General features: G+C 43.5%; 1 protein-coding gene across 1 annotated transcript in view; it reads right to left on the reverse strand.

Annotated features, from left to right (window-relative positions):
* Positions 1-10,457, reverse strand: part of malrd1 (MAM and LDL receptor class A domain containing 1) — a 115,813-nt gene extending 105,356 nt beyond the window's left edge. Inside the window, exons 1-5 of the mRNA XM_031835982.1 lie at positions 10,093-10,457; positions 8,444-8,578; positions 8,179-8,267; positions 7,919-8,080; positions 1,605-1,701 (exon numbers count right to left, since the gene is read on the reverse strand). Of these exons, the coding sequence (XP_031691842.1) occupies positions 1,605-1,701; positions 7,919-8,080; positions 8,179-8,267; positions 8,444-8,578; positions 10,093-10,267 (658 nt within the window). The 5' untranslated portion in view covers positions 10,268-10,457. The remainder of the gene's footprint in view (positions 1-1,604; positions 1,702-7,918; positions 8,081-8,178; positions 8,268-8,443; positions 8,579-10,092) is intronic.
* Positions 10,458-25,275: the final 14,818 nt, after the last annotated feature.

Here is a 25,275-nt window from a genome sequence, read left to right on the forward strand (position 1 = left end):
CAGAGCAAGAGAACGGAAATGAGCAGTTTCACAACTTGTAAAACCAAGAATGTTGTTTCCATGATAAACTGAATCCTTTAAGGAAAGCATCATTGAACACAGACGCTCGATCAAAAGAGAAGATAATTTAAAAAATCCAGTGGCCAGACATGTTAAAGAAGCAAATGATTGGTATTGAGAAAATGTCCCTGGGTCCAAGAGGTGGCGTTATTAATCCATTTAGAAAGCGTAGAGAGACGTTTCATAGATTCCATTTTCAAATATTTATTTCCTACTGGTACTGTATGAGCGAGGAATTCATTCTCAAGGATTTCCTCTAGAAAGCATCTCTCTTCTTTTTCCTTATTTATCATTGGTAATGTCGTGAGTGTCTGTTTACATTGTCAGGTGGTATTATTCTCAACTGACTTTATCATTGGGCGGATTCGATTATCTGAACCGCATGGAACCGGCCAAAGGCCCGTTACGTCACCAGGTGAACGCGGGGAGAGAGGAGCGCCCTTCTCGTTCCAAAAAGAATGCAATCAACTTCACCAGGTGCAAAACATGCCTACACGGGCACCCGGGCAAGATTAATAGAACCCCCTTACATAAAACAAATGTACAATGTTCCATTGTTCAGTACAACATAACATCACAATCTATTGGTCAATCTACACTAATAATAATTGGTTAGATTCATGTAAGTCATCCAACCTAACGTTTGATGTTATTTTAGTGTTTTCACATTCTATTGGTCAGTGCAACATGGACTCACAATCAATTGGTCTTTCTACAACTGTTTTAACCTATCACATGTTTTTATTAGCATATTCTTTGTGATTGGTCCCTGAGGCCACTTTTCGAAACGTTCAAAATCCTCATTCCTTCTTATTTCTGTAAAAACCCTAAAGAAGGATCAAATATGAAACATGTTGGTACGATTAATTGCAATAAAGTTTTTTTTTATTTAAATCCATTTGTTCTCCAAGTGTTGCTGATCTCCTCTACCTCTGAAGGAGCTCACTGAGGCGGAGATTATGGAAATCTTTCTCTAGCAGGTTTAACATGTATTTTGCTCAATGCATAAGGTAATATGATCTGCTCTAATGCTGTGCAGCTCTGGGGCCTCTCACATTCACTGCTATCATTCACAAATCCATGTCCAGCTAACTCACACACACACACACACACACACACAGCCCTGAATTATGGTTTCACAAGGCCACATGTCTCTCTTGTCCACTCCATCATGCCAACAGCCATAAATTAAGATGGTGAGCTCACACTTTGGGGTGAATTTATTGTTTCATGATTAAGAGGCCTCAACCTAATACAGTAGGTTTATTAGGCAAAAAAAAAAAACATTTCCACATTTGGAGTTATGACTGACAGCTCGGGCCATGTATAACTGCCTCTACAGAATACCAACAGGAACAGAACAGGATTCTGTGTGTATTGATATTTGTATTTCAACGACAGTATATCCCCCTCTTCTTGGTTTTCCTCATATGTAGCCCTATAGGGGATATACTTTACTGTGTAACGCTGATTCTGATCATTTTAACCCTTGCCATGGCCTGACATTTGTGTGTACAGTGAGGTGGTATGGAAGAAGACCTTACCAGGGACAGTCACACAACCATCACTGAAGGAGATGTCATCTATGGCCACGATCTCAGAGGGGTCACTGTCACCAGAGAGCTCCCCTAGAATGATGACCTGTAATACACAGGACAGAGGATCATCATACAGTGTGTGTGTGTGCGTGCGTGCAGTGGCATGTCCAGGGGGTGGCCACAGCCCTCCCTGAAATCTGATTGGCCACCCCAGTAGCCCCCCCCCCCCCACAAATTCTGAGCTCTGATAGGTAATCTCTGAATATATTGATCATTTTGACCAAGACGCTCACCGACAGCGAGACGCCTCAATCTCACTGGAGAAAGCATCCGAACGAGTGAAACAGCGCCCGTCTTAGTATGTGACATGTCATATTATTTTGGGTCAGACATCATCAGATACATGGGTTACAGATACTAAGACAGAGGGGAGCTGTTTGCCTCGCTCAGATGCTTTCTCTGGTGAAATAGCCTCTTGCGAATTGAAGGACAATTATGAACCACGGATAGACACGAATGAGAAATCATTTATAAGCTTGTTTATTTTTGTATTGTTAAAATTGTTGGGGAAGCCTGGCTCCCCTTGGCATCCATTAATACATGGCACTCTGTAGTCTGAATGTCTTTAAATGCCCACATCAGTAGAATACTTTTTGAAGTTGAAAGACAAATGGCCAAATAAGTCATCGTTTTAGTCAAAGTATGATATATTTGGGCTTGATGTGCCAAATCCGAATGTGTGACTTTTAATGTTTCCGTGAGTTTTAAGTGCCTTTTCCTATGAGATAATGTGCAAATTCTTTTCAGCCAACATTTTGTTTCAGGGCATGGTTTTATTTAAATGGTATGCCGTCCTCAGTGCATTCAAGACAAATCGGTCATCCAACTCAGAATTCCAAGTTGGAAACTATGGCATATTTTTTTAGCTCTGCTTTTCCAACCTGAAGATCACTGACATCATGATTTGACCTATTTTTTTCTCTGAGTTCCAAGTTGTTTTGAAAGCACCATTAACACCCACCTGCATTGCAATGTTCAATCATCAGAAACACCTGTTGTCCTCTGAGAGCCAAACAGCTTTTCAATGTAGCCTACACCTGGGTTTCCACTAGATAAAACAGCCACCAAGTCAAAATTGGCTATATTGTACAGATTCATGAAAAAAAATGCTTTTTGAGTTTAGATTTAGGCTAATGGTAGAAGTGTGGTAAAGGTTAGGGTTAAGGTGAGAGTTAGGTTTAAAATTAGATTTTAAGAAAATTGTAAGGATCGATGCTGGAGATGAGAAGCAGGTGCAGGGAATGAACATAATGACCATGGACAGGAACAGAATATGAACAGCGTCTGGACAGGGGAAACGGAAATGACAATAATGCAGACACGGGGAACAAAGTGAGGAGCAGACAGAAATAGAGAAGTCAATCAACAAAGTGAAGTAGTCCATGTGAGTCCAGTGAGCGCTGATGCGCGTAATGATGTTGACAGGTGTGTGTAATGAAGGGCAGCCTGGCGCCCTTGAGTGCCAGAGAGGGAGAGCGGGAGCAGGTGTGACAGAAAATTATGACTTTGTACCAACATACTGTATACTACACACTTAATGAGTATATCCACATACTAATAGTTCATTTTAGTATACTGTAAACTAACTGTATCCTTTTAGTTGTGTACTAGCGCTTCGCCTGTCTACTGAAAGTTGATGCTGTTGCTATGCAACTTCTTGCTAGCTTGTTAGCATAACAAATGACTAGCTAGACATCTTACGACTTTTTAACCATGCCCATTGAGAACAGACAATGACTATTTTGTATTTTATTTAACCTTTATTTAACCAGTAAGGGCTCATTGAGATTTGAAATCTCTTTTTCAAGAGCGTCCTGGCCAAGATGCACCAAGTCATGACACAATTACAGACAGACAACATAAAAAACTACAAGTAATCTAGTAAAAACCATAGAATTCACAAGAGTATAACAAAATCATAAAACAGCTAATTAAAAACATTGACAGGTCAGGGAATCAGCCTCAAAATCCTTCATCAGTGATTTAAAAACACCAATCGGAACAAGTTCTTCCAGTTTAAAAGTATTTTGTAAGGCGTTCCAAGCCGATGGCGCAGAGTACATAAAAGCCCTTTTACAAAATTCAGTTCGGACATTTGGAACAGTTAGCAGGATAAAGTCCTGCGAATGAAGAGAGTACCCACCACATTTCTTAAAAATAAAAATGCCCAAATAAAATGGTAGTAAACCCCAAATGGCTTTGACTATACGGTTTAGCTAAGCTAAGAATGACATGAATAATCAAGTCAATAAACATTGGATAGTTAGATAGCATATAGTTTTACCGGCAAGTTCAAAGTATTAGTAGGCAACTAACATTAGGTAGCTCGCTAACATACCAGTACATACAAGCAACAGCTGTAATGCCATGCTTTGTGGTTCGTAAGGCTAGCGTAGCTAACAAATTGTCAGTCAACATAATGTGTAACGGGAACTCATCTGAAAAGTTATGACTTTATCACATTGCTCAACATTTTCTTAACATTTGTCATAATTAGTTAAAGCAATGAATATGTATCCGCTCTTGTCGGACTTCAGCTGCATATTTTCCACCATGCTCTTCAAATCTGAAAACATTGCGAAGCCAGGCCCATTTTCTGAAGAATTGCGTCATGGATGGAAATAGTGTCCTCTTGTAAATAAAGGTAAAATAAAAAATAAAAAAAAATACTTCGTATTTTTGGAACTTTTGGATACTAACCATCTCCATACTATGACCAATAAGCATACTACATGCTCAATTTACGTCACGAATAGTACGGTTAGTGCGGTTAGTATGAGTATTTGAACACAGCTCATGTCTCAATTGTCTCGAGGCTTAAAAATCCTTCTTGAACCTGTCTCCTCACTTTTATTTACACTGATTGAAGTGGATTTAACAGGAGACATTAAAAAGGGATCGTAGCTTTCACCTAGATTCTCCTGGTCAGTCTATATCATGGAAAGAGCAGGTGTTCCTAATATGTTGTACACCCAGTGTATAGCTAGCTAGCTTCCTGAAATTATAAGAGAGAACAAAGAATATAGCATGTCCAAATATGAATGACATTACGAATACGACATGGTATCACTGGATTTATCAAACAGCAAGAGTCAGACAAACGTCAACCCTCAACATGTCAAAAGGTTGTATAGGCACGGTTTAGCTGAGACTCATCTCCTGACAGGTAGACTGGTAGTCTTTTTCTGAAATAGTTATTTTCACCTGACAGTAAAGGAGCCCGTCTTAACTGATGGTGCTTTCACCTCTAGGATAATATCCGCTCTAGGACAGGAATGACTTGAAATAGGTGGGGCATCTTCCTCTGAGGTGGGCCTTTAAGATGATGGTGGTTGTAATAGATGTCCCTTTCCAGTCAAAATGGCAGGTGCACAGCGCACCATTCGCATGCTGGCCTTGTTTTGAAGTGCACGAACGTGCGCAGGTAACCTACTTAATCTCCTTTTGAAGTGATTTGTTTGACAACCAGATAAAAACATTATGACTGGTTGTGTTAATTGACACATTAAAAGGTAATACATTTTTACAGTTAAATTATGTGTCTTTACTATAAAGGCCATATATGGGAGGTCCCATGAAAAAGAGACTCCCGAATGTCACGGTATAATTTGCACTCTGGATGGCACTTTCCAGTGGATTTCCTGCTGTATGCTAATTCCCTTATATAAAATCCTGACCTTGAGTGCAAGCACTGTAACAAGACTTTTGGAATTGATTTATGATTTATTTGAAGAGGAAAAGTTTAGGGGTGGCCAAACCTATGCTGAAGCATTTCATGTGTTGAAACATCATAATTATATAGAACAAAAATTCCACCCTCCATCGATTAAGGTTCAAAATGTTATTGCCCCCCCCCCCCTCGACTGGGTCTGTGCCCCACCTTGGCCACCCTATTCAAAAATGTTCTGGACATGCCACTGTGTATGTGTGGTGTTCATGCGCACTTGTGTCCACCAGTGTGTATGGTTAATAGTGCACTTAGCTAAGGCATCTTAGGACTGTGTTCATCTGACCAAGCCTTTATCTCTCTTCCTGTCTCCGCTATCAGCCTAATTCGCCATTGTTCTGTTCAAAGTCCACAGGCTACATCTTCCACAGTGGAGTTTTTTACAACTCATCTGATTAGGACTGATTTATGACTACATGAATCAATGGCTTGTGTCATACCCACATCAGCATTATGCTATGACTCAACCTTTCATATTTCTGTCAACAAGAGACTGATGATGCATGTTGCATATCACCCTCATCCTGACGGACAGATCATTGGACAGATTCCATTCCAAGTCGCTGTGTCGATATAATTCAAAACTCTAATTTCATCAAACTGAATCGCCTGACATGTACTGTATGATCGGAAAATGAATTTGCGTCTCAAAGTGAAACTGAGCATCAGCATACAAGCAGAGTTGACCTCTATTACATGAATCATTCAGCCATTTTGGAGCTGTGGAGATGTGGAGCTGGATAGTCCCTGTAGCAGATGGTCGAGACAAAGATAACAGAAGGGGTGAGGGACCAGACAACAGGGTGGTGAGACCCGGACTGTGTCTGTAGAGCAGAGGAGGACACTATTAGTAGGTTTCAACTCAGTCCAGATGGCTAGAGTAGAGTCCATTTGGGTCAGAACAATCTAAGAGGCTCTGGACCCCCATTTAATGCTACACGCTATACCTGACAGATTTATGCCTCAACGGTCAAAAATGACAATTACATGCAAAAACCACAAACAGAGACAAAGGTACAGGGGGATACCTAGTCAGTTGCACAACTGAATGCCTTCAACTGAAATGCGTCTTCTGCACCTAACCCAACCCCTCTGAATCAGAGAGGTGCGGGGGGCTGCCATAATCTACATCCATGTCTTCGGTGCCCGGGGAACAGTGGGCTAACTGCCTTGCTCAGGGGCAGAATGACAGATTTTTACCTTGCCAGCTCGGGCATTCAACAAGATAGTTAGCTCTTGATCTGTGATGTCTGCAATCCAATTGATGGTTGCATGTACACTATATATGCACAAAAGTATATGGACACCACTTCACACCCGTTGCTGACAGGTATAAAATTGAGCACACCGCCATGCAATCTCCATAGACAAACACTGTCAGTCAAACGTCCTTACTGAAGTGCTCAGTGACTTTCAACGTGGCACTGTCATAGGATGCCACCTTTCCAACAAGTCAGTTCGTCAAATGTCTGCCTTGTTAGAGCTGTCAAGTGAAAACATCTAGGAGCAACAATGGCTCAGCTGCGACGTGGTAGGCCACACAAGCTCACAGAAAGGGACCGGCGAGTGCTAAAGCGCGTAAAAATGGTCTGTCCTTGGTTGCAACACTCACTACCGAGTTCCAAACTGCCTCTGGAAGCAACGTCAGCACAAGAACTGTTAGTCGGAGTTTCATGAAATGGGTTTCCATGGCCGAGCAGCCACACACAAGCCTAAGGTCACCATGCGCAATGCCAAGTGTCGTCTGGAGTGGTGTAAAGCTCGCCACCATTGGACTCTGGAGCAGTGGAATTGCGTTCTCTGGAGTGATGAATCACACTTCACCATCTGGCAGTCCAAACGGATCAATCTGGGTTTGGTGGATGCCAGGAGAACGCTACCTGCTCAAATGCATAGTGCCAACACTAAAGTGTGGTGGAGGAGAAATAATGATCTGGGGCTGTTTTTCATGGTTTGGGCTAGGGCCCTTAGTTCCAGTGAAGGGAAATCTTAACACTACAGCATACAATGACATTCTAGATGATTCTGTGTTTCCAACTTTGTGGCAACAGATTGGGGAAGGCCCTTTCCTGTTTCAGCATGACAATGCCCCATATGCACAAAGCGAGGTCCATACAGAAATGGTTTGTCGAGATCGGTGTGGAAGTACTTGACTGGCCTGCACAGAGCCCTGACCTCAAACCCATCGAAGACCTTTGGGATGATTTGGAATGCCGACTGCGAGCCAGACCTAATCGCCCAACATCAGCGCCTGATCTCACTAATGCTCTTGTGGCTGAAAGAAAGCAAGTCCCCGCAGCAATGTTCTAACATCTAGTGGAAAGCCTTCCCAGAAGAGTGGAGGCTGTTATAGCAGCAAAGGGGGGGACCAACTCCATATTAATGCCCATGATTTTGGAATGAGTGTTGGACTAGCAGGTGTCCACATACCTTAGTCATGCATTATATGACCTACCAAACGGTACAGCCAGTTAACTGTATGGTTTGTGATTGTGAATGACAGGGGAAAGTTGTGAGGCAGGTTGATACAGACCTGGAATTGGTGAGCACTGGTGAAAGGTATCACTGTCCGTAGCCATGTGTGTGCCTGTGTTTTTGACCGGTTCCACGCCGAGTGGCTCCAACCTAGCGGGTATTTTTGGGTCAGGACCTGTAAAGACCCACTCACCACCCCCACATGGTGATAGAAGGTCACCTGTAGAGGGGAGGACATGTGGCATGTCAGTAAAGGAGGGTGACAGCCAGTTAACACAATGGCAGGATTAACCGGGTGTTATTAAAGCTGTGTTTTACCCAGCATGTCTTTGAGGGCAGGAACACAGGACTCCTCAAGTAAGCCTGTGCTGTCTCTCCTGTCACAGGCCACAGAGCCAGGTAATGAGCTGGAGGAGCGAGAGAGAGAGAGATAGTAAAAAGAACTAGAAAGAATCTTATAAAATGTCCAATGTTCTTGAGTGCTCGTGTACTTGGAGTTGGCAAATCTGTGCATCATGTTCCAGAATGGCCCAAATCATTTACCAAAGTAGCTTCTGAAATTCTGAGTTCATCATTGCGGTACCTGATTGGTTGTTGTGGTCGTGTTTGGGTCCGGTGGTGTTGAACCCTGTTCTTCTGGTCCATCCTAAGTGTGTTTCCGAGCTGGGTAACAGGTCACAGAACCCCTGCTCAAAGTCACACCTAGTGTATCCAGAACCTTCACCCCCCAAAAAATATTATAACCACCAAGAACATTCATAAATACAGAACACAGCAGGTCGGCCATTGGACACCGTGAGGCTGTCCCCCAAATGGTACCCTATTCCCTATATACAGTAGTGCACTACTTTTGACCACAGCCCTATGGACTACATAGTAGTTTAAGAGCCCTCTGAGGTGCAGGGTTCCACTGTAGGTTGTATTGTAGGCATCATAAAGAACCATTTGTTTAGCAGATCTGCTTATGCTCCCTAAAGTGCTACTTTACGGCCCTATGTCAAAACTGCAGTGTTGGCCTCCCGATTGCACTGCATCGAGATTGCTAGCTGTGCTACTAGAGATCCTGGTTTGAGTCCAGGCTCTGTCGCAGCCGGCAGCGACCAGGAGACACATGGGGCGGAAGTCAACATACCCGTAGCCTTAGGGTCAGTGAGGGACCCTTGTGAATAAAACTCAGGGAGAGGTGGGAGAGCTAAATGGCTGTACAGAGCTAAATGGCTGTACATAGCCAAAGTATCTCTAAAGACATAGGATGTGTTCCAAATGGCAACCTATTCCCTATGTAGTGCACTACAGTACTTTTGACCAGAGCCCTATGGGCCATGGTCAAAAGTAATACACTATTTAGGGGACTAGGGTGCCATTTGGGACTCAGCCATATTGGAATGCATGGAGCTGAAGCAGTGTAGGACTAGTACCATAAATATTGAGCTGTCTGTCTGTGTCTTTACTAGGGCTACTCTAGGTAGTCATGTGGTTTGCCAGCCTAGGTGTTAGAACATGTGCATGTGGTAAACATTCTGTGAATTTCCATTGGTGCAAAGCACAGGAAATCTCCTCATTTCATGTAACCATATAATGGTAATTTTTAATATATATATATATATATATATATATATATATATATATATATATATATTCAACAGATTCAACAGTAGTCTGTGAAATAAGGACTATCTATGTGATGAACACTAAGAATTTAAATTGCTCTGAGATAGAGGTGATTCTAGGTTTCTAGGAACGAAGCGTGGAAAACCTTCTCATGTTTTTCATATCTGAAGGGACAAATATCGTCAAAAATAGAATCAAAGACCTCTTCAAATATCTTTTCAGCTCACAGTTCAAATTAGTTTTTGGACAGTGCTATGTTCTCTTCTGTAGGGCTGTGTTTAGATTGAGAAAACTGAACACAGGGTTTGATTTTCATAATGTTCAGTTTGAAGTGTTGTTTGGTAAGACAGTCATGACACAGCACATACAATCTCTGATCAAATAATCTTTATCTGTGTCCCCTCAAAGATGGAGGCTACTTTTACATGTTATATAGGTTTTACGCATAATCTCAGAACGTTAATCTTATCACACAATTCCAAATTTACATACACACACCCCCTAATTAGTGGTTTATTCTTTAGCTGAATAATCAATGATTCAACAGTAGTCTGTAAATCAACAATAACGGAAAGACAAACTATGAATGTAAATCACTGACTCATTGAGCTGTATACTCACAATTTCTCTCATCGCTGCCATCCCCACAGTAGTCAGTGAAGTCACACACATGGTCCTCAGACACACACCAGCCCTGTTCACATGTAAACTCTCCTGGCCAGCAGGTCCCAGCACACACGGAGACACAGAGCAGAGAGCAGGCCAGCAGGCACAGAGGCCTCCGCAGTAAAGTCATCAGGTAGGTTATTCCAATACTCAGGCTAGTCCACAATCACACGCTCACCCTTCACTTCCATAAAACCATGTTATTTTTTTTACAAAAGAACAAGTAAAATACACGACAAAAGTAGCCCCTCGCGAGTCACAGTTTACTTAGATTGAAAGCGAACGCGTTTTCCAGCTGTTGTTCCTAGTCAATAAATGGCTTTTATGACTGTTACTCGATGGCCTGTGTGTGTGTACCTGAGTCTGGGACTGTATAAGGCTGTCCCTGTGGCTGTAATAAAAGCCTTACAGAATGTAAGTAGTCAAATGTATCCCTCTCAACAATTTTTCAAGCTCTAGTCATTTGCATAGGATGTTTTGTATTTATTGCGCTGTCAGTGCAATTGAAGACCGCTAGCGCCTTGCACATAATCTACATTTGTCCTTTCACAGACACTCTTATCCAGAGTGACTCACAGGAACAATTCAGGTTAAGTGCCTTGCGAAAGGGCACATCGGCAGGGTTTTCACCTAGTTGGCTCAAGGATTTGAACCAATGACGTTTCAGTTACCGGCCCAACACTCTTAACCACTAGGCTACTTGCAACCCTAGTCTAGAAAGTACACTTTCCACGCTGTGGGGTCCAGGTAAGGACATTTACCACAAACCAATTATATGTCTACGGGCTTTGTAGCACAACACAGGAGAGAGATGAACTCTCCATGGAAATATGAACTGCGTGAAAGAGGACCATTAGTTCTGCCCGACAGGGCCACTCATACTTACAAATGTATGTTCAAACATACTTTCATTTCACATGAATCATTAAGTAAAGGATATCATTCAGATGTACGCGCGGCAGACGGCTACAAGGGGCCAGGAGCCCAAATTAAATCAACGCTGGGACAAGAGGGACGATCAACAGCTCGCTGGAACTAAGAATGACACCCTGTTTCCCTATATAGTGCACAACTTTTGACTAGCGCTCTGGCCAAAAGTAGTGCACTATATAGGGCAGAGGTGTCAAACTCATTCCGTGTAACACAGTTGGTAGAGCATGGCGCTTGTAATGCCAGGGCACCGGGTTTGATTCCCGGGACCACCCATATGTAAAACGTCCACAAGCACCTAGAGCACAACGTGCCTTGTTCGGTATTACATTCCACTGATACAACTGGGGGGGGGGGCAAAAATGCCATTTCAAAATTACCCGTCCCCCGTTGAAAGTTGCCAATGACAGCAAAACAGCTTGACATAATTCTTTGCCTCTTTTGCAGGAAGAAACTCAGAATGGCAATACAGTGTAGCGGAGGTGTCTAATCTAAGCATAATTAATTGCCATCGTCAGCAAAAGAAGTCATTAACTGCCCAAACGAGCCAAGGAGCTCATTTACAGTAAGTAAAGTTGGACTTCATCAATGGATACATTTAACTACAAGCAGTCAGTGTTCATATTCGTAGAAACAATGTCATGTATCCTCTATGCAAAACACCAATTGGCGGTTAACTTGAATGCATTCTATCCAGATGGGTTGGCGTAGACTGGGGGGTTAGTTACCTTCATTCTCCCCCAGTGCATCTTCGCACAGATTAACGCACGGATGAAGTGTCTTAAAATTCGTAATGTGCTTTCAAGTGTATTCTTCTGTAGAAAATGAGAAACTTTTGAGGTGAAGCAATTGATGAAATCAACAAACGGTTGATTAAACCACAACACGGGTTTCCTCCACACACTCTCTTGTTAGGCCAGCATCTGGAAATTGAGCCCAGGTATCTTTCCCCTCCATCCCTCTCTCTCTCTCTTCCTCCATCTCTTTTCCAGCTTATGAATTTGTAACTCCCGAGAATCAATTAACCTTCACAAGCAAGAGAGAGAGGTCAACTTGCTGCACCATGGTAAGTGACCTAAGTAATAAAAAAAAATACATCTAATTTAGGTCCACAGGGCTGGGGAACCACTGCAACCATTTGTCAAAGTATGGCAACAATCTTCTTTGCCCAGTGTCTGGTACATATTAAAACCTAGGTATGATTGAATTCTCATTTGCAACCAGTCTGTTAAGGATGTTAGCACAGGCACCTTTGACCTCTGTTTCTGTCATCGAGTATGTCCCAAATGGCACCCTATCCCTATAAAGAGTTTATTTCCAAAATTCTACCTCCACATTTGTGTTTTTCCCCCCAAAATGATTGCTTATGGGTACCTTCATGTGTGTGTAAAATATGACTGTTCTCAGATTTAATTCATATATTTTAGGGTGTGTATTAAAATGTATTTTTTTGCAAGACATCCATTGTTTAGCTGGAATGGAATGTTCGTGTAATGTATATTTTACTATATGTGGTTCTCTCACCTAGCTATCTTAAGATGAATGCACTAGCTGTAAGTCACACTGGATAAGAGCATCTGCTAACTGACTAAAATGTCAAAAGCACATGTTTTACATACATAGCTCATTACTCTATTGATTAATACAAATTCAATTGAATGAGCGTGGACAACCCTTAAAATTTGTGGATTTGGCTCTTTCAGCCTCACCCGTTGCTGACAGGTGTAAACAAAACCAAAAAATTGCAAATAGCTATGCAATCTCCATAGACAAACATTGGCAGTAGAATGGCCTGTACTGAAGAGCTAAGTGACTTGGAACGTGGCACCAGCATAGGATGCCACCTTTCCGGCAAGTCAGTCTGTCAAATTTCTGCCCTGCTAGAGCTGCCCCAGTCAACTGTACAGTGCCTTCGGGAAGTATTCAGACACCTTGACTTTTTCCATATTTTGTTACGTTGCAGCCTTACTCTAAAATTGATTACATTTTTTTTCCCCCTCAGCAATCTACACACAATACCCCATAATGACAGAGTGAAACCAGTTGACATTTTTGCAAATGTATTAAAAAAATAATAAGAATAATATAATTTGCATAAGTATTCAGACCCTATGAGACTCGAAATTGATCTCAGGTATATCCTGTTTCCATTGACCATCCTTGAGATGTTTCTACAACTTGATTGGAGTCGACCTGTGGTAAATTCAATTGATTGGAAAGGCACACACCAGTCTATATAAAAGGTCCCACAGTTGACAGTGCATGTCAGAGCAAAAACCAAGCCATAAGGTCGAAGGAATTGACAGGATTGTGTCGAGGCACAGATCTGGGGAAGGGTATCAAAAAATGTCTACAGCATTGAAGATCCCCAAGAACACAGTGGCCTCCATCATTCTCAAATGAAAGAAGTTTGGAACCACCAAGACTCTTCCTAGAGCCTCAGGGAGGTGACCAAGAACCTGATGGTCACTCTGACAGAGCTCTATAGTTCCTCTGTGGAGATGGGAGAACCTTCCAGAAGGACAACCTTCTCTGCAGCACTCCACCAATCAGGCCTTTATGGCAGTGGCATAAAGAACTTTAGTCAATATACTTTAAAGTACTACTTAAGTAGTTTTTTGGGGTATCTGTACTTTACTATTTATATTTTTGACAACTTTTACATCACTACATTCCTAAAGAAAATAAAGTACTTTTTACTCCATAAATGTTTCCTGACACCCAAAAGTACTCATTACATTTTGAATGCTTAGCAGGACAGTGAAATGGTCCAGGTTATGCATTCATAAAGAAACATCCCTGGTCATCCCTACTGCCTCTGATCTGGCAGACTCACTAAACACACATGCTTCATTTGTAAATTATGTCTGAGTGTTGGAGATAGCCCCTGGCTATCCGTTATTTAAAAAATAGGAAAATAGTGCTGACCGGTTTGCTTAATATCAGGAATTTGAAAATATTTATATTTTTACTTTTGATACTTCAGTATATTAAAAACCAAATACTTTTTACTTTTACTCAAGTACTATTTTACTGGGTGACTTTCACTTTTACTTGAGTCATTTCCTATTAAGGTATCTTTACTTTTACTCAAGTATGACAATACGGTACTTTTTCCCACCACTGCTTTATGGTAGAGTGGCCAGACGGAAGCCACTCCTCAGTAAAAGGCACATGACAGCCTGCTTGGAGTTTGCCAAAAGGCACCTAAAGACTCAGAAGATGAGAAACAAGATTCTCTGGTTTGATGAAACCAAGAGTGAACTCTTTGACCTGAATGCCAAGCAGTGAAGCATGGTGGTGGCATCATCATGTTGTGGGGATGTTTTTCAGCAGCCGGGACTGGGAGACTAGTCAGGATCAAGGCAAAGATGAACGGAGCAAAGTACAGAGAGATCCTTGATGAAAGCCTGCTCCAGAGCATTGGGATGAAAGGTTCAACTTCCAACAGGACAATGACCCTAAGCACACAGCCAAGACAACGCGGGAGTGGCAAGTGGACAAGAACCTGAATGTCCTTGAGTGGCCCAGCCAGAGCCCGGAATTGAACCCAATCTAACATCTCTGAAGAGACCTGAAAATAGCTGTGCAGCAACGCTCCCCATCCAACCTGACAGAGCTTGAGAGGATCTGCAGAGAAGAATGGGAGAAACTCCCAAAATACAGATGTGCCAAGAAGACTCGAGGCTGTAATCACTGCCAAAGCAGCTTCAAAAAAGTACTGAGTAAATGTGATAGTTTTTTATTATCAATACATTTGCAAAAATGTCTAAAAAACACTTTTTCCTTTGTCATTATGGGGTATTGTGTGTAGATTGATGAGGGGGAGAAATTATTTCATCCATTGTAGAATAAGGCTGTAATGTAACAAAATGTGGAAAAGGTCAAGGGGTCTGAATACTTTACGAAGGCACTGTCAGTGCTGTTATTATGAAGTGTAAACATCTAGGAGCAACAATGGCTCAGCCGCAAAGTAGTAGGCCACATAAGCTCACAGAAAAGGACCGCCAAGCGCTGAAGCATAGAGCGCGTAACAATCATCTGTCCTTGGTTGCAACACTCACTATTGAGTTCCAAACTGCCTCTGGAAGCAACGTCAGCACAAAAACTGTTTGTGGGAAGCTGGGTTGGCCAAGCAGCCGCATGGCCAAGCAGCCGCACACAAGCCTAACATCACCACGCTCAATGCCAAGCGTCGGCTGGAGTGGTGTAAAGCTCACCGCCATTGGACTCTGGAGCAGTGGAAATGCGTTCTCTGGAGTGATGAATCATGCTTCACCATCTGGCAGTCCAACTGACATATCTGGGTTTGGTGGAACCCAGGAGAACGCTACCTGCTTAAATCCATAGTGTCAACTGTTAAGTTTGGGGGAGGAGGATTAATGGTCTGGGGTTGTTTTTCATTGTTCGGACTAGGCCCCTTAGTTCCAGTGAAGGGAAATCTTAACGCTACAGCATACAATGACATTCTAGACGATTCTGTGCTTCCAACTTTGTGGCAACAGATTGGGGAAGGCCCTTTCCTGTTTCAGCATGACAATGCTCCTGTGCACAAAGCGAGATCCATACAGAAATGGTTTGTCAAAATCGGTGTGGAAGTACTTGACTGGCCTGCACAGAGCCCTGACCTCAACTCCATTAAACAACTTTGGGATGAATTGGAATGTCGACTGCGAACCAGGCCTAATTGCCCAACATCAGTGCCCGACCTCACTAATACTCTTGTGGCTGACAGGAAGCAAGTCCCCACAGGAATATCATATACTTTTGGCTATTTATTGTATCGTTTGTACAGTTCTTTATTGCAAATGTAGTTATTTGTTATGTTTGACTGTCTACTTATACTTATTTCTCTGAGAGTGAGGTGGATAGATAGCATTTTGAAATAAAACTGATTGTATCTCTGAAATTAAACCATCAAGTGATAGATTTCAAACAAATACGTCTATCATTGAACAACCCTATGACATGATTAGGATAGTGAAAAACACACCAATCTCTTTCATAAATTCTTTAAAAAATCGAATCAAAATTGACCAACATTTCTGAATATGGATATATAGCGTTTTGGAAAGGAACTTCCTAAAGTGCACAACTTTTTGAAGGGAAAAGGGTGCAATTTGAGATGCACCCATCCTCTGTAATGGCATGCCAGTTATATAGTAGACAGAAATCACGTGAATACAGGTGCACAATAGTGTATGAGGGACAGACAAGGTAGGCCTGGCTACAACATACACGCATCGATATATGAAACGTTAAAATCATACCTACAAGAGAACTCACATAAAAATAGTGGCAAAATAATACCGATATACAGACAGAGACATGGGCGACAACACACCAGAGCCTTTTAAAAACACTGGCCTTGCAAAAGGCTCTAAAATGTCCATTGCCGTTCTCCTGAACCACTGGAGCAACATTCCCATTCAGCAGATGCAGGGAAACTGATTACCGTGTCTGTTGAGCCAACTACACAACGGTTCACAGAGAAATTCATATTTATGGGCAACAAAGGAGAAGGGGAAAACAGACCCAAGCTAAGTCCTGTTGACTCTTCATTCGTCTTCATAATAGCTTTTTTCCATCCTGCTGCCTTTAGACAGCCTGTTAATTAGAATGTATTACAAGGGAAGAGCGTTCGCATTCCGTTTCCACTCCGTTTGTTTTGGAGATGGTACATTATTCACTGCTTTGATGCCATTTCTTCTTTTACTCCGACTAAGTCCAGGGATGATTCCCAAATCGCACCCGATTCCCTATATAGTGCGCTATTTTTGATCGGAGACCTATGGGCCCAGGTGAAAAGTAGTGCACTGAAAAAAGAGGTGCCATTTGAGACGCACACCAGTTATTCACGGCAGGCTGAAGTGAACTCATCATGGGAGTTGGTTGTTTCATCTTCACACCTGCAGACAACAGCTGTAAGGGCGGCCCTTCTATTTTGGTACTTTAACTCTCTGATCAAGGGAAATGTGCCTGGTGCGCTGCTCAATGTATTGTATACTTCCATGTGCAGCAGCAATCGTACCCTAATTTTTACACCGTAAATCTAAAAAATAATAACTGGAGAGATGTGACAAGTGCAAAATAGCACCAACTCTTCAGGTAGAATCAGCTGGGAGGTGAAAACCTTGGCAACACCGTGGACCGACTGAGCCTTATGAATTCCATCTGTCTGCCAGTGGTCCATATTATATTCTCACAGCCGTCACTGTCCGTAGGACTCTGTTCAAAAGTACTGTAACTAAAGGGAATAGGGTGCCATTTAGGACACAAGTGTATGAGTCAGAGGTGTTTGCTACGAATAAAAAAAAAGGTGTCAACAGCCAAGCTATTCAGCTTCAGATTCCTCTCCCATGCGTGACGTCCCTGGGTGTATGATTTCGGGAAATAGTTTAAAAAAATATGAATAATCCTGCTCTAATTCCACTAATTAGCAATTCATTCATTTGCGACACACACCCATAAAATGTTGATTTTTGGCCATACAGCAAAGCGAGCCACATTTATTAATGTGCCTCTAAACTTGAACCTGCTCATAATTTGTGAGAAGCAAAGAGGACAAGTAGGGTCTGGCTCCAGCAGATACCTTCTCATGCCACAGACTCTGTGAGACATACGAGATGAGACAGGATATCGAATGGTGTCTGATAGGATGGTGCGTTACCGCCACCAACAGCATGGGTGGTTAAATTACATTTACATTAGAAGCTAAGTACTTGCTAGTGTGTACTAGCTAGACCCAGGGGTGGGCAATTCCAGTCCTCGGGGGCCTGATTAGTGTATTTGTGTGAGACAAACGCACATGGCTTTGAGGTTCACAGGCCATAATCTGCAGCTGGATGCTTCTCGATTGGACAGACACCGGAGTTGCTACCCCTCTACATATTCATTCCGGCTCCACCATGACACAGCTTCGTCAGTCACCAGGCTACCAAGGGAGAAGAAAAGAGGAGATAAGGAAAAAGGGAGTGAAATGTTGTGCATGTGTGCCCTCAGTAGGAATCTGAGAATACGTCATCCTAGTGCTATTAACCCTTTGTAGAAATGATGTGAGTTACAATGACAGCCTACAAGGGGGAGGATGTAATGTAAGTAAGAATTTGTTCTTAATTGACTTTAAAGGAAAGGGCCCGCTCTTAAGGATAGGCCCCTTTTTTACATTTTTGCCTAAAATTACATACCCAAATCTAACTGCCTGTAGCTCAGGCCCTGAAGCAAGGATATGCATATTCTTGGTACCATTTGAAAGGAAACACTTTGAAGATCGTGGAAATGTGAAAGAAATGTGGGAGAATAACACATTTGATCTGGTAAAAGATAATACAAAAAAACTGCGTTTTTTTTTGTACCATCATCTTTTAAATGCAAGCGAAAGGCCATAATGTATTATTCCAGCCCATGTGCTATTTATATTTTGTCCACTAGATGGCAGCAGTGTATGTGCAAAGTTTATACTGATCCAATGAACCATTGCATTTCTGTTCAAAATGTTGTATCAAGACTGCCCAAATGTGCCGAATTTGTTTATTAATAATTTTTCATGTTCAAAACTGTGCACTCTGCTCAAACAATAGCATGGTATTATTTCACTGTAATAGCTAATGTAAATTGGACAGTGCATTTAGATTAACAATAATTGAAGCTTTCTGCCAATATCAGATATGTCTATGTCCTGGGAAATGTTCTTGTTACTTACAACCTCATGCTATTCGCATTAGCCTACCTTAGCTCAACCATCCCGAAAGGGACCCACCAATCCTGAAGAAGTTTTTAAATGTAACCTTTATTTAACTAGGCAAGTCAGTTAAGAACAAATTCTTAACTACAATGACAGCCTACCGGGGAACAGTGGGTTAAACTGCCTTGTTCAGGGGTAGAATTACATATTTTCACCTTGTCAGCTCAGGGATTCGATCCAGCAACCTTTCGGCTACTGGCCCAACACTCTAACCACTAGGTTACCTGCCGCCCCACTTGCCTGGTTAAATAAAGGTTAAATAAATAAAAAATCTGCATGTATCCCTGCATATACTTCTCCTACATTACTTCAAATCAAATCAAATTCTATTTGTCACATACACATGGTTAGCAGATGTTAATGCGAGTGTAGCGAAATGCTTGTGCTTCTAGTTCCGACAATGCAGTAATAACGAACAAGTAATCTAACTAACAATTCCCAAAAAAAACTACTGTCTTATACACAGTGTAAGGGGATAAGGAATATGTACATAAGGATATATGAATGAGTGATGGTACAGAGCAGCATAGGCAAGATACAATAGATGATATCGAGTACAGTATAACATATGAGATGAGTATGTAAACAAAGTGGCATAGTTAAAGTGGCTAGTGATACATGTATTACATAAGGATGCAGTCGATGATATAGAGTACAGTATATACGTATGCATATGAGATGAATAATGTAGGGTAAGTAACATTATATAAGGTAGCATTGTTTAAAGTGGCTAGTGATATATTTACATAATTTCCCATCAATTCCCATTATTAAAGTGGCTGGAGTTGAGTCAGTGTCATTGACAGTGTGTTGGCAGCAGCCACTCAATGTTAGTGGTGGCTGTTTAACAGTCTGATGGCCTTGAGATAGAAGCTGTTTTTCAGTCTCTCGGTCCCAGCTTTGATGCACCTGTACTAACCTCGCCTTCTGGATGACAGCGGGGTGAACAGGCAGTGGCTCGGGTGGTTGATGTCCTTGATGATCTTTATGGCCTTCCTGTAGCATCGGGTGGTGTAGGTGTCCTGGAGGGCAGGTAGTTTGCCCCCGGTGATGCGTTGTGCAGACCTCACTACCCTCTGGAGAGCCTTACGGTTGAGGGCGGTGCATTTGCCATACCAGGCGGTGATACAGCCCGCCAGGATGTTCTCGATTGTGCATCTGTAGAAGTTTGTGAGTGCTTTTGGTGACAAGCCGAATTTCTTCAGCCTCCTGAGGTTGAAGAGGCGCTGCTGCGCCTTCTTCACGATGCTGTCTGTGTGAGTGGACCAATTCAGTTTGTCTGTGATGTGTATGCCGAGGAACTTAAAACTTGCTACCCTCTCCACTACTGTTCCATCGATGTGGATAGGGGGGTGTTCCCTCTGCTGTTTCCTGAAGTCCACAATCATCTCCTTACTTTTGTTGACGTTGAGTGTGAGGTTATTTTCCTGACACCACACTCCGAGGGCCCTCACCTTCTCCATGTAGGCCGTCTCGTCGTTGTTGGTAATCAAGCCTACCACTGTTGTGTCGTCCGCAAACTTGATGATTGAGTTGGAGGCGGGCGTGGCCACGCAGTCGTGGGTAAACAGGGAGTACAGGAGAGGGCTCAGAACGCACCCTTGTGGGGCCCCAGTGTTGAGGATCAGCGGGGAGGAGATGTTGTTGCCTACCCTCACCACCTGGGGGCGGCCCGTCAGGAAGTCCAGTACCCAGTTGCACAGGGCGGGGTCGAGACCCAGGGTCTCGAGCTTGATGACGAGCTTGGAGGGTACTATGGTGTTGAATGCCGAGCTGTAGTCGATGAACAGCATTCTCACATAGGTATTCCTACTTGTGGAATAAGGAGAGAAAGCAAGCACATACTTCCCCTTTCATTAGCTGTTTCAAAGTGAATTAACTGGGTAATTCTGGAAGCTAATTGATCATTAGCGGGAAGATTTTGTTGATTAAACAGACACTAACCTACATGCTCTAGGAGTTTAAGTATGGTTCCTTTAATTACTATGTTATTATCCACAGTAAATTAAAACCCAACCCTCAATGACATCCACTCTCTTCTTTGATAATGTCAATTAAAAACTAAAACTAAAATGCTTAAGTGAGAAGTAGGCATTGGTCTGAAGCTGAAAGGAAATCCACAATGCGTACTTCACCCATGCTCTACCAAGGTTTTCCAGCACATAGCTGCTATAGTAGGTCAAAGCTATCTTGGTTACTTGTACTTCCAACAATGTGTACGCAGGATGCTTAGGATTCAAACCTTCTCAAACATCCAATGTCATACTCATAGAAGAGTGTCTCCCACAACAATGTAATTAGTAGCGCATACGAGGTAATGTATTGCATTCTTCCCACCTCATACTAAGACATTACGCCATTCCACTACATTTTCACGCTTGATTGAGTGAGCCGTTTTGTCTTGTAGTAATGTGGTACCTGAACGTATTTCCTTAAACATGTATTTTATGACCCTTACATGTCATAACATATTTTGGGGTCAGTAGGTACCCAACATAACAACAGGTGGTGGTGTGTTCGACACAGTCACAATTACACTGTAGATATAGAGGTCTATAGAGCATGTCTGCATTCCTGATTTCTGTAACCGTTAGCTTACCTGTGTAACATTGGCATAAGCTCAGAACCACTTGTTTTTCAACCATTGCTGGGCTAAACAATGGACAGTTCATTACCTCTGTCAAATGACTATGTAGCTTAACATTGTGTGTATTTGCATTTATTTTTTAGCAAAATAGATGACGTTACAATGACACATTTACAATAGACCTTTATCTGAATATACATACAACCTAATGAGACATGCAGTATATACAGTACCAGTCAAAAGTTTGGAAACACCTACTCATTGAACAGGTTCTCTTTATTTTTACTATTTTCTACATTGTAGAATAATAGTGAAGACATCAAAACTATGAAATAACACTTTGGTTACTACATGATTCCATATGTGTTATTTCATTGTTTTGATGTCTTCACTATTATTCTATAATGTAAAAAAAATAAAGGAAAATTATTGAATGAGTAGGCATCCAAACTTTTGACTGACACACACACACACACACAGTTGAAGTTGGAAGTTTACATACACCATAGCCAAATACATTTATACTCAGTTTTTCACAATTCCTGACATTTAATCCTAGTAAAAATTCCCTGTCTTAGGTCAGTTAGGATCACCACTTTATTATAAGAATGTTAAATGTCAGAATAATATTATAGAGAATGATTTATTTCAGCTTTTATTTCTTTCATCACATTCCCAGTGGGTCAGAAGTTTACATGCACTCAATTAGTATTTGGTATAATTGCTTTTAAATTGTTTAACTTGGGTTAAATGTTTCGGACAAGCTTCCCACGATAAGTTGGGTGAATTTTGGCCCATTCCTCTTGACAGAGCTGGTGTAACTGAGTCAGGTTTGTAGGCCTCCTTGCACGCACACACTTTTTCAGTTCTGCCCACACATTTTCTATAGGGTTGAGGTCAGGGCTTTGTGATGGCCACTCCAATACCTTGACTTTGTCGTCATTAAGCCACTTTTCCACAACTTTGGAAGTATGCTTGGGGTCATTGTCCATTTGGAAGACCCATTTGCAACCAAGCTTTAACTTCCTGACTGATGTCTTGAGATGTTGCTTCAATATATCCACATCATTTTCCTACCTCATGATGCCATCTATTTTGTGAAGTGCACCAGTCCCGCCTGCAGCAAAGCAGCCCCACAACATGATGCTGCCACCCCCGTGTGTCACGCCCTGACCTTAGCTATCTTTATTTTCTTTATTATTTTGGTTAGGTCAGGGTTTGACGTGGGTGATATGTGTTGTTGTCCTGTCTAGGGTTTTTGTATGTTTATGGGGGATATCCAGTCTAGGTGTTTTTATGTCTATGGTTGCCTAGATTGGTTCTCAATCAGAGGCAGCTGTTTATCGTTGTCTCTGATTGGGGACCATATTTAGGTACCCATATTCCTTGGGTATTTCGTGGGTTATTATTGTATGTGTAGTAGCCTGTTTCAGCACTCGTTGTATATCGCTTCACGGTTCATTTAGTTGTTTTGTATAGATTTGTTCAGTGTTCGTTCTTCTCATTAAAAGAGTTATGTACTCTTATCATGCTGCACCTCTGTCTCCTCCATACCACGAACTTGACAGAATAACCCACCAAACAAGGACCAAGCAGCCAAGCAGCGTATGATGGAGCAGACAGCATGGACATGGGACGAAATACTGGACGGTACAGGATCCTGGACGTGGGAGGAGATACTGGCAGGAGAGGATCGCCTACCATGGAGGCAGGTGGAGATGGCACAGGAGGAACGGCAACGATATGTGGGTACACGACTAGCACGGAAGCCCGAGAGGCAGCCCCAAGATTTTTTTGGGGGGGGGGGCACACGAGGAGATTGGCTGAGTCAGGTGGGAGACCTGAGCCTCGTGCTTACCGTGGGGAGCGTGTAACTGGTCAGGCACAGTGTTATGCAGATGCGCACGGTGTCTCCAGTGTGCTATTCTAGCCTGGTGCGTTCTATTCCAGCTCCTTGCATTGGCCGGGCTAGAATGGGCACCCAGCCAGGAAGGAGGGTGCCGGCTCAGCTCTCCTGGTCTCCAGTATACCTCCTTGGACCAGGATATCCTGCACCGGCTCTGCGTACTGTGTCTCCGGTGAGTCTGCACAGCCCAGTGCGTCCTGTGCCAGTGCCCTGCATTTGCAGGGTGAAAATAAACATCCAGCCAGGACGGGTTGTGTGAGCTCTATACTCCAGACCTCCAGTACACCTCCACAGTCCAGTAGGTCCTGTGCCTTGCTCCCCACACTCGCCCTGAGGTGTGTGTCACCAGCCCAGTACCACCAGTGCCAACACCACGCACCAGGCTTCCTGTGCGCCTCCAGAGCCCAGTACGTCCTGTTCCTCCTCCCCGCACTCGCAATGAGGTGCGTGTCCCCAGCCCGGTGCCACCAGTTCCAGGCACCACGCACCAGGCCTCGAGTGCGCTTGCAAGGTCCAGTACTCCCTGTTCCTGCTCCTCGCACTCGCCCTGAGGTGTGTGTACCCAGCCCGGTACCACCAGTGCCGGCACCACGCACCAGGCCTATAGTGCGCCTCGGCAGTCCAGTACGCCCTGTTCCTCTTCCCGCACTCACCATGAGGTGCGTGTCCCCCAGCCCGGTACCACCAGTGCCGGCACCACGCACCAGGCCTATGGTGCGCCTCGGCAGTCCAGTACGCCCTGTTCCTCCTCCCGCACTCACCATGAGGTGCTTGTCCCCCAGCCCGGTACCACCAGAGCCGGCACCACGTACCAGGCCTACAGTGCGCCGGCGACAGTACCAGTCCACAGCGTCCGGCGACAGTACCCAGTCCAGAGCGTCCGGCAACGGGCCACAGTCCGGAACCTCCCGCGACGGGCCACAGTCCGGAACCTCCCGCGACGGGCCACAGTCCGGAACCTCCCGCGACGGGCCACAGTCCGGAACCTCCCGCGACGGGCCACAGTCCGGAACCTCCCGCGACGGGCCACAGTCCGGAACCTCCCGCGACGGGCCACAGTCCGGAACCTCCCGCGACGGGCCACAGTCCGGATCCTCCCGCGACGGGCCACAGTCCGGAACCTCCCGCGACGGGCCACAGTCCGGAACCTCCCGCGACGGGCCACAGTCCGGAACCTCCCGCGACGGGCCACAGTCCGGAATGTCCCGCGACTGTCCCCAGTCCGGAATGTCCCGCGACGGTCCCCAGCCCGGGGTCCACAGCCCGGTGTCTCCAGCGACGGTCCCCAGCTTGGGGGTCTCCAGCGACGGTCCCCAGCCCGGGGCCTCCAGCGACGGTCCCCAGCCCGGGGCCCCCGATGATGATCCATGCAGTGATGGTCCCCAGCCCAGGGTCGATATAGGACTCGTTTTACTGTGGATATAGATACTAGTTAGCCCGATTTTGTTTCCTCCAGCATCTTCATAAGGTCCTTTGCTGTTGTTCTGGGATTGATTTGCACTTTTCGCACCAAAGTATATTAATCTCTAGAAGACAGAACACGTCTCCTTCCTGAGCGGCATGACGGCTGCGTGGTCCCATGGTGTTAATACTTGCGTACTATTGTTTGTACTGATGAATGTGGTACCTTTATGCATTTGGAAATTGCTCCCAAGGATGAACCAGACTTGTGGATGTCAGCAATTTTTTTATGAGATCTTGGCTGATTTCTTGTGATTTTCCCATGATGTCAAGCAAAGAGGTACTGAGTTTGAAGGTGGGCCTTGAAATACATCAACAAATACACCTCCAATTGACTCAAATGATATCAATTAGCCTATCAGAAGCTTCTAAAGCCATGTCATCATTTTCTGGAATTCTCCAAGCTGTTTAAAGACACAGTCAACTTAGTGTATGTAAACTTCTGTCCCACTGGAATTGTGATACAGTGAATAAGTGAAATAATCTGTCTGTTAACAATTGTTGGGAAAA

Source organism: Oncorhynchus kisutch, linkage group LG11 (assembly GCF_002021735.2).
Source record: "Oncorhynchus kisutch isolate 150728-3 linkage group LG11, Okis_V2, whole genome shotgun sequence".
NCBI classification, from domain to species: domain Eukaryota; kingdom Metazoa; phylum Chordata; class Actinopteri; order Salmoniformes; family Salmonidae; genus Oncorhynchus; species Oncorhynchus kisutch.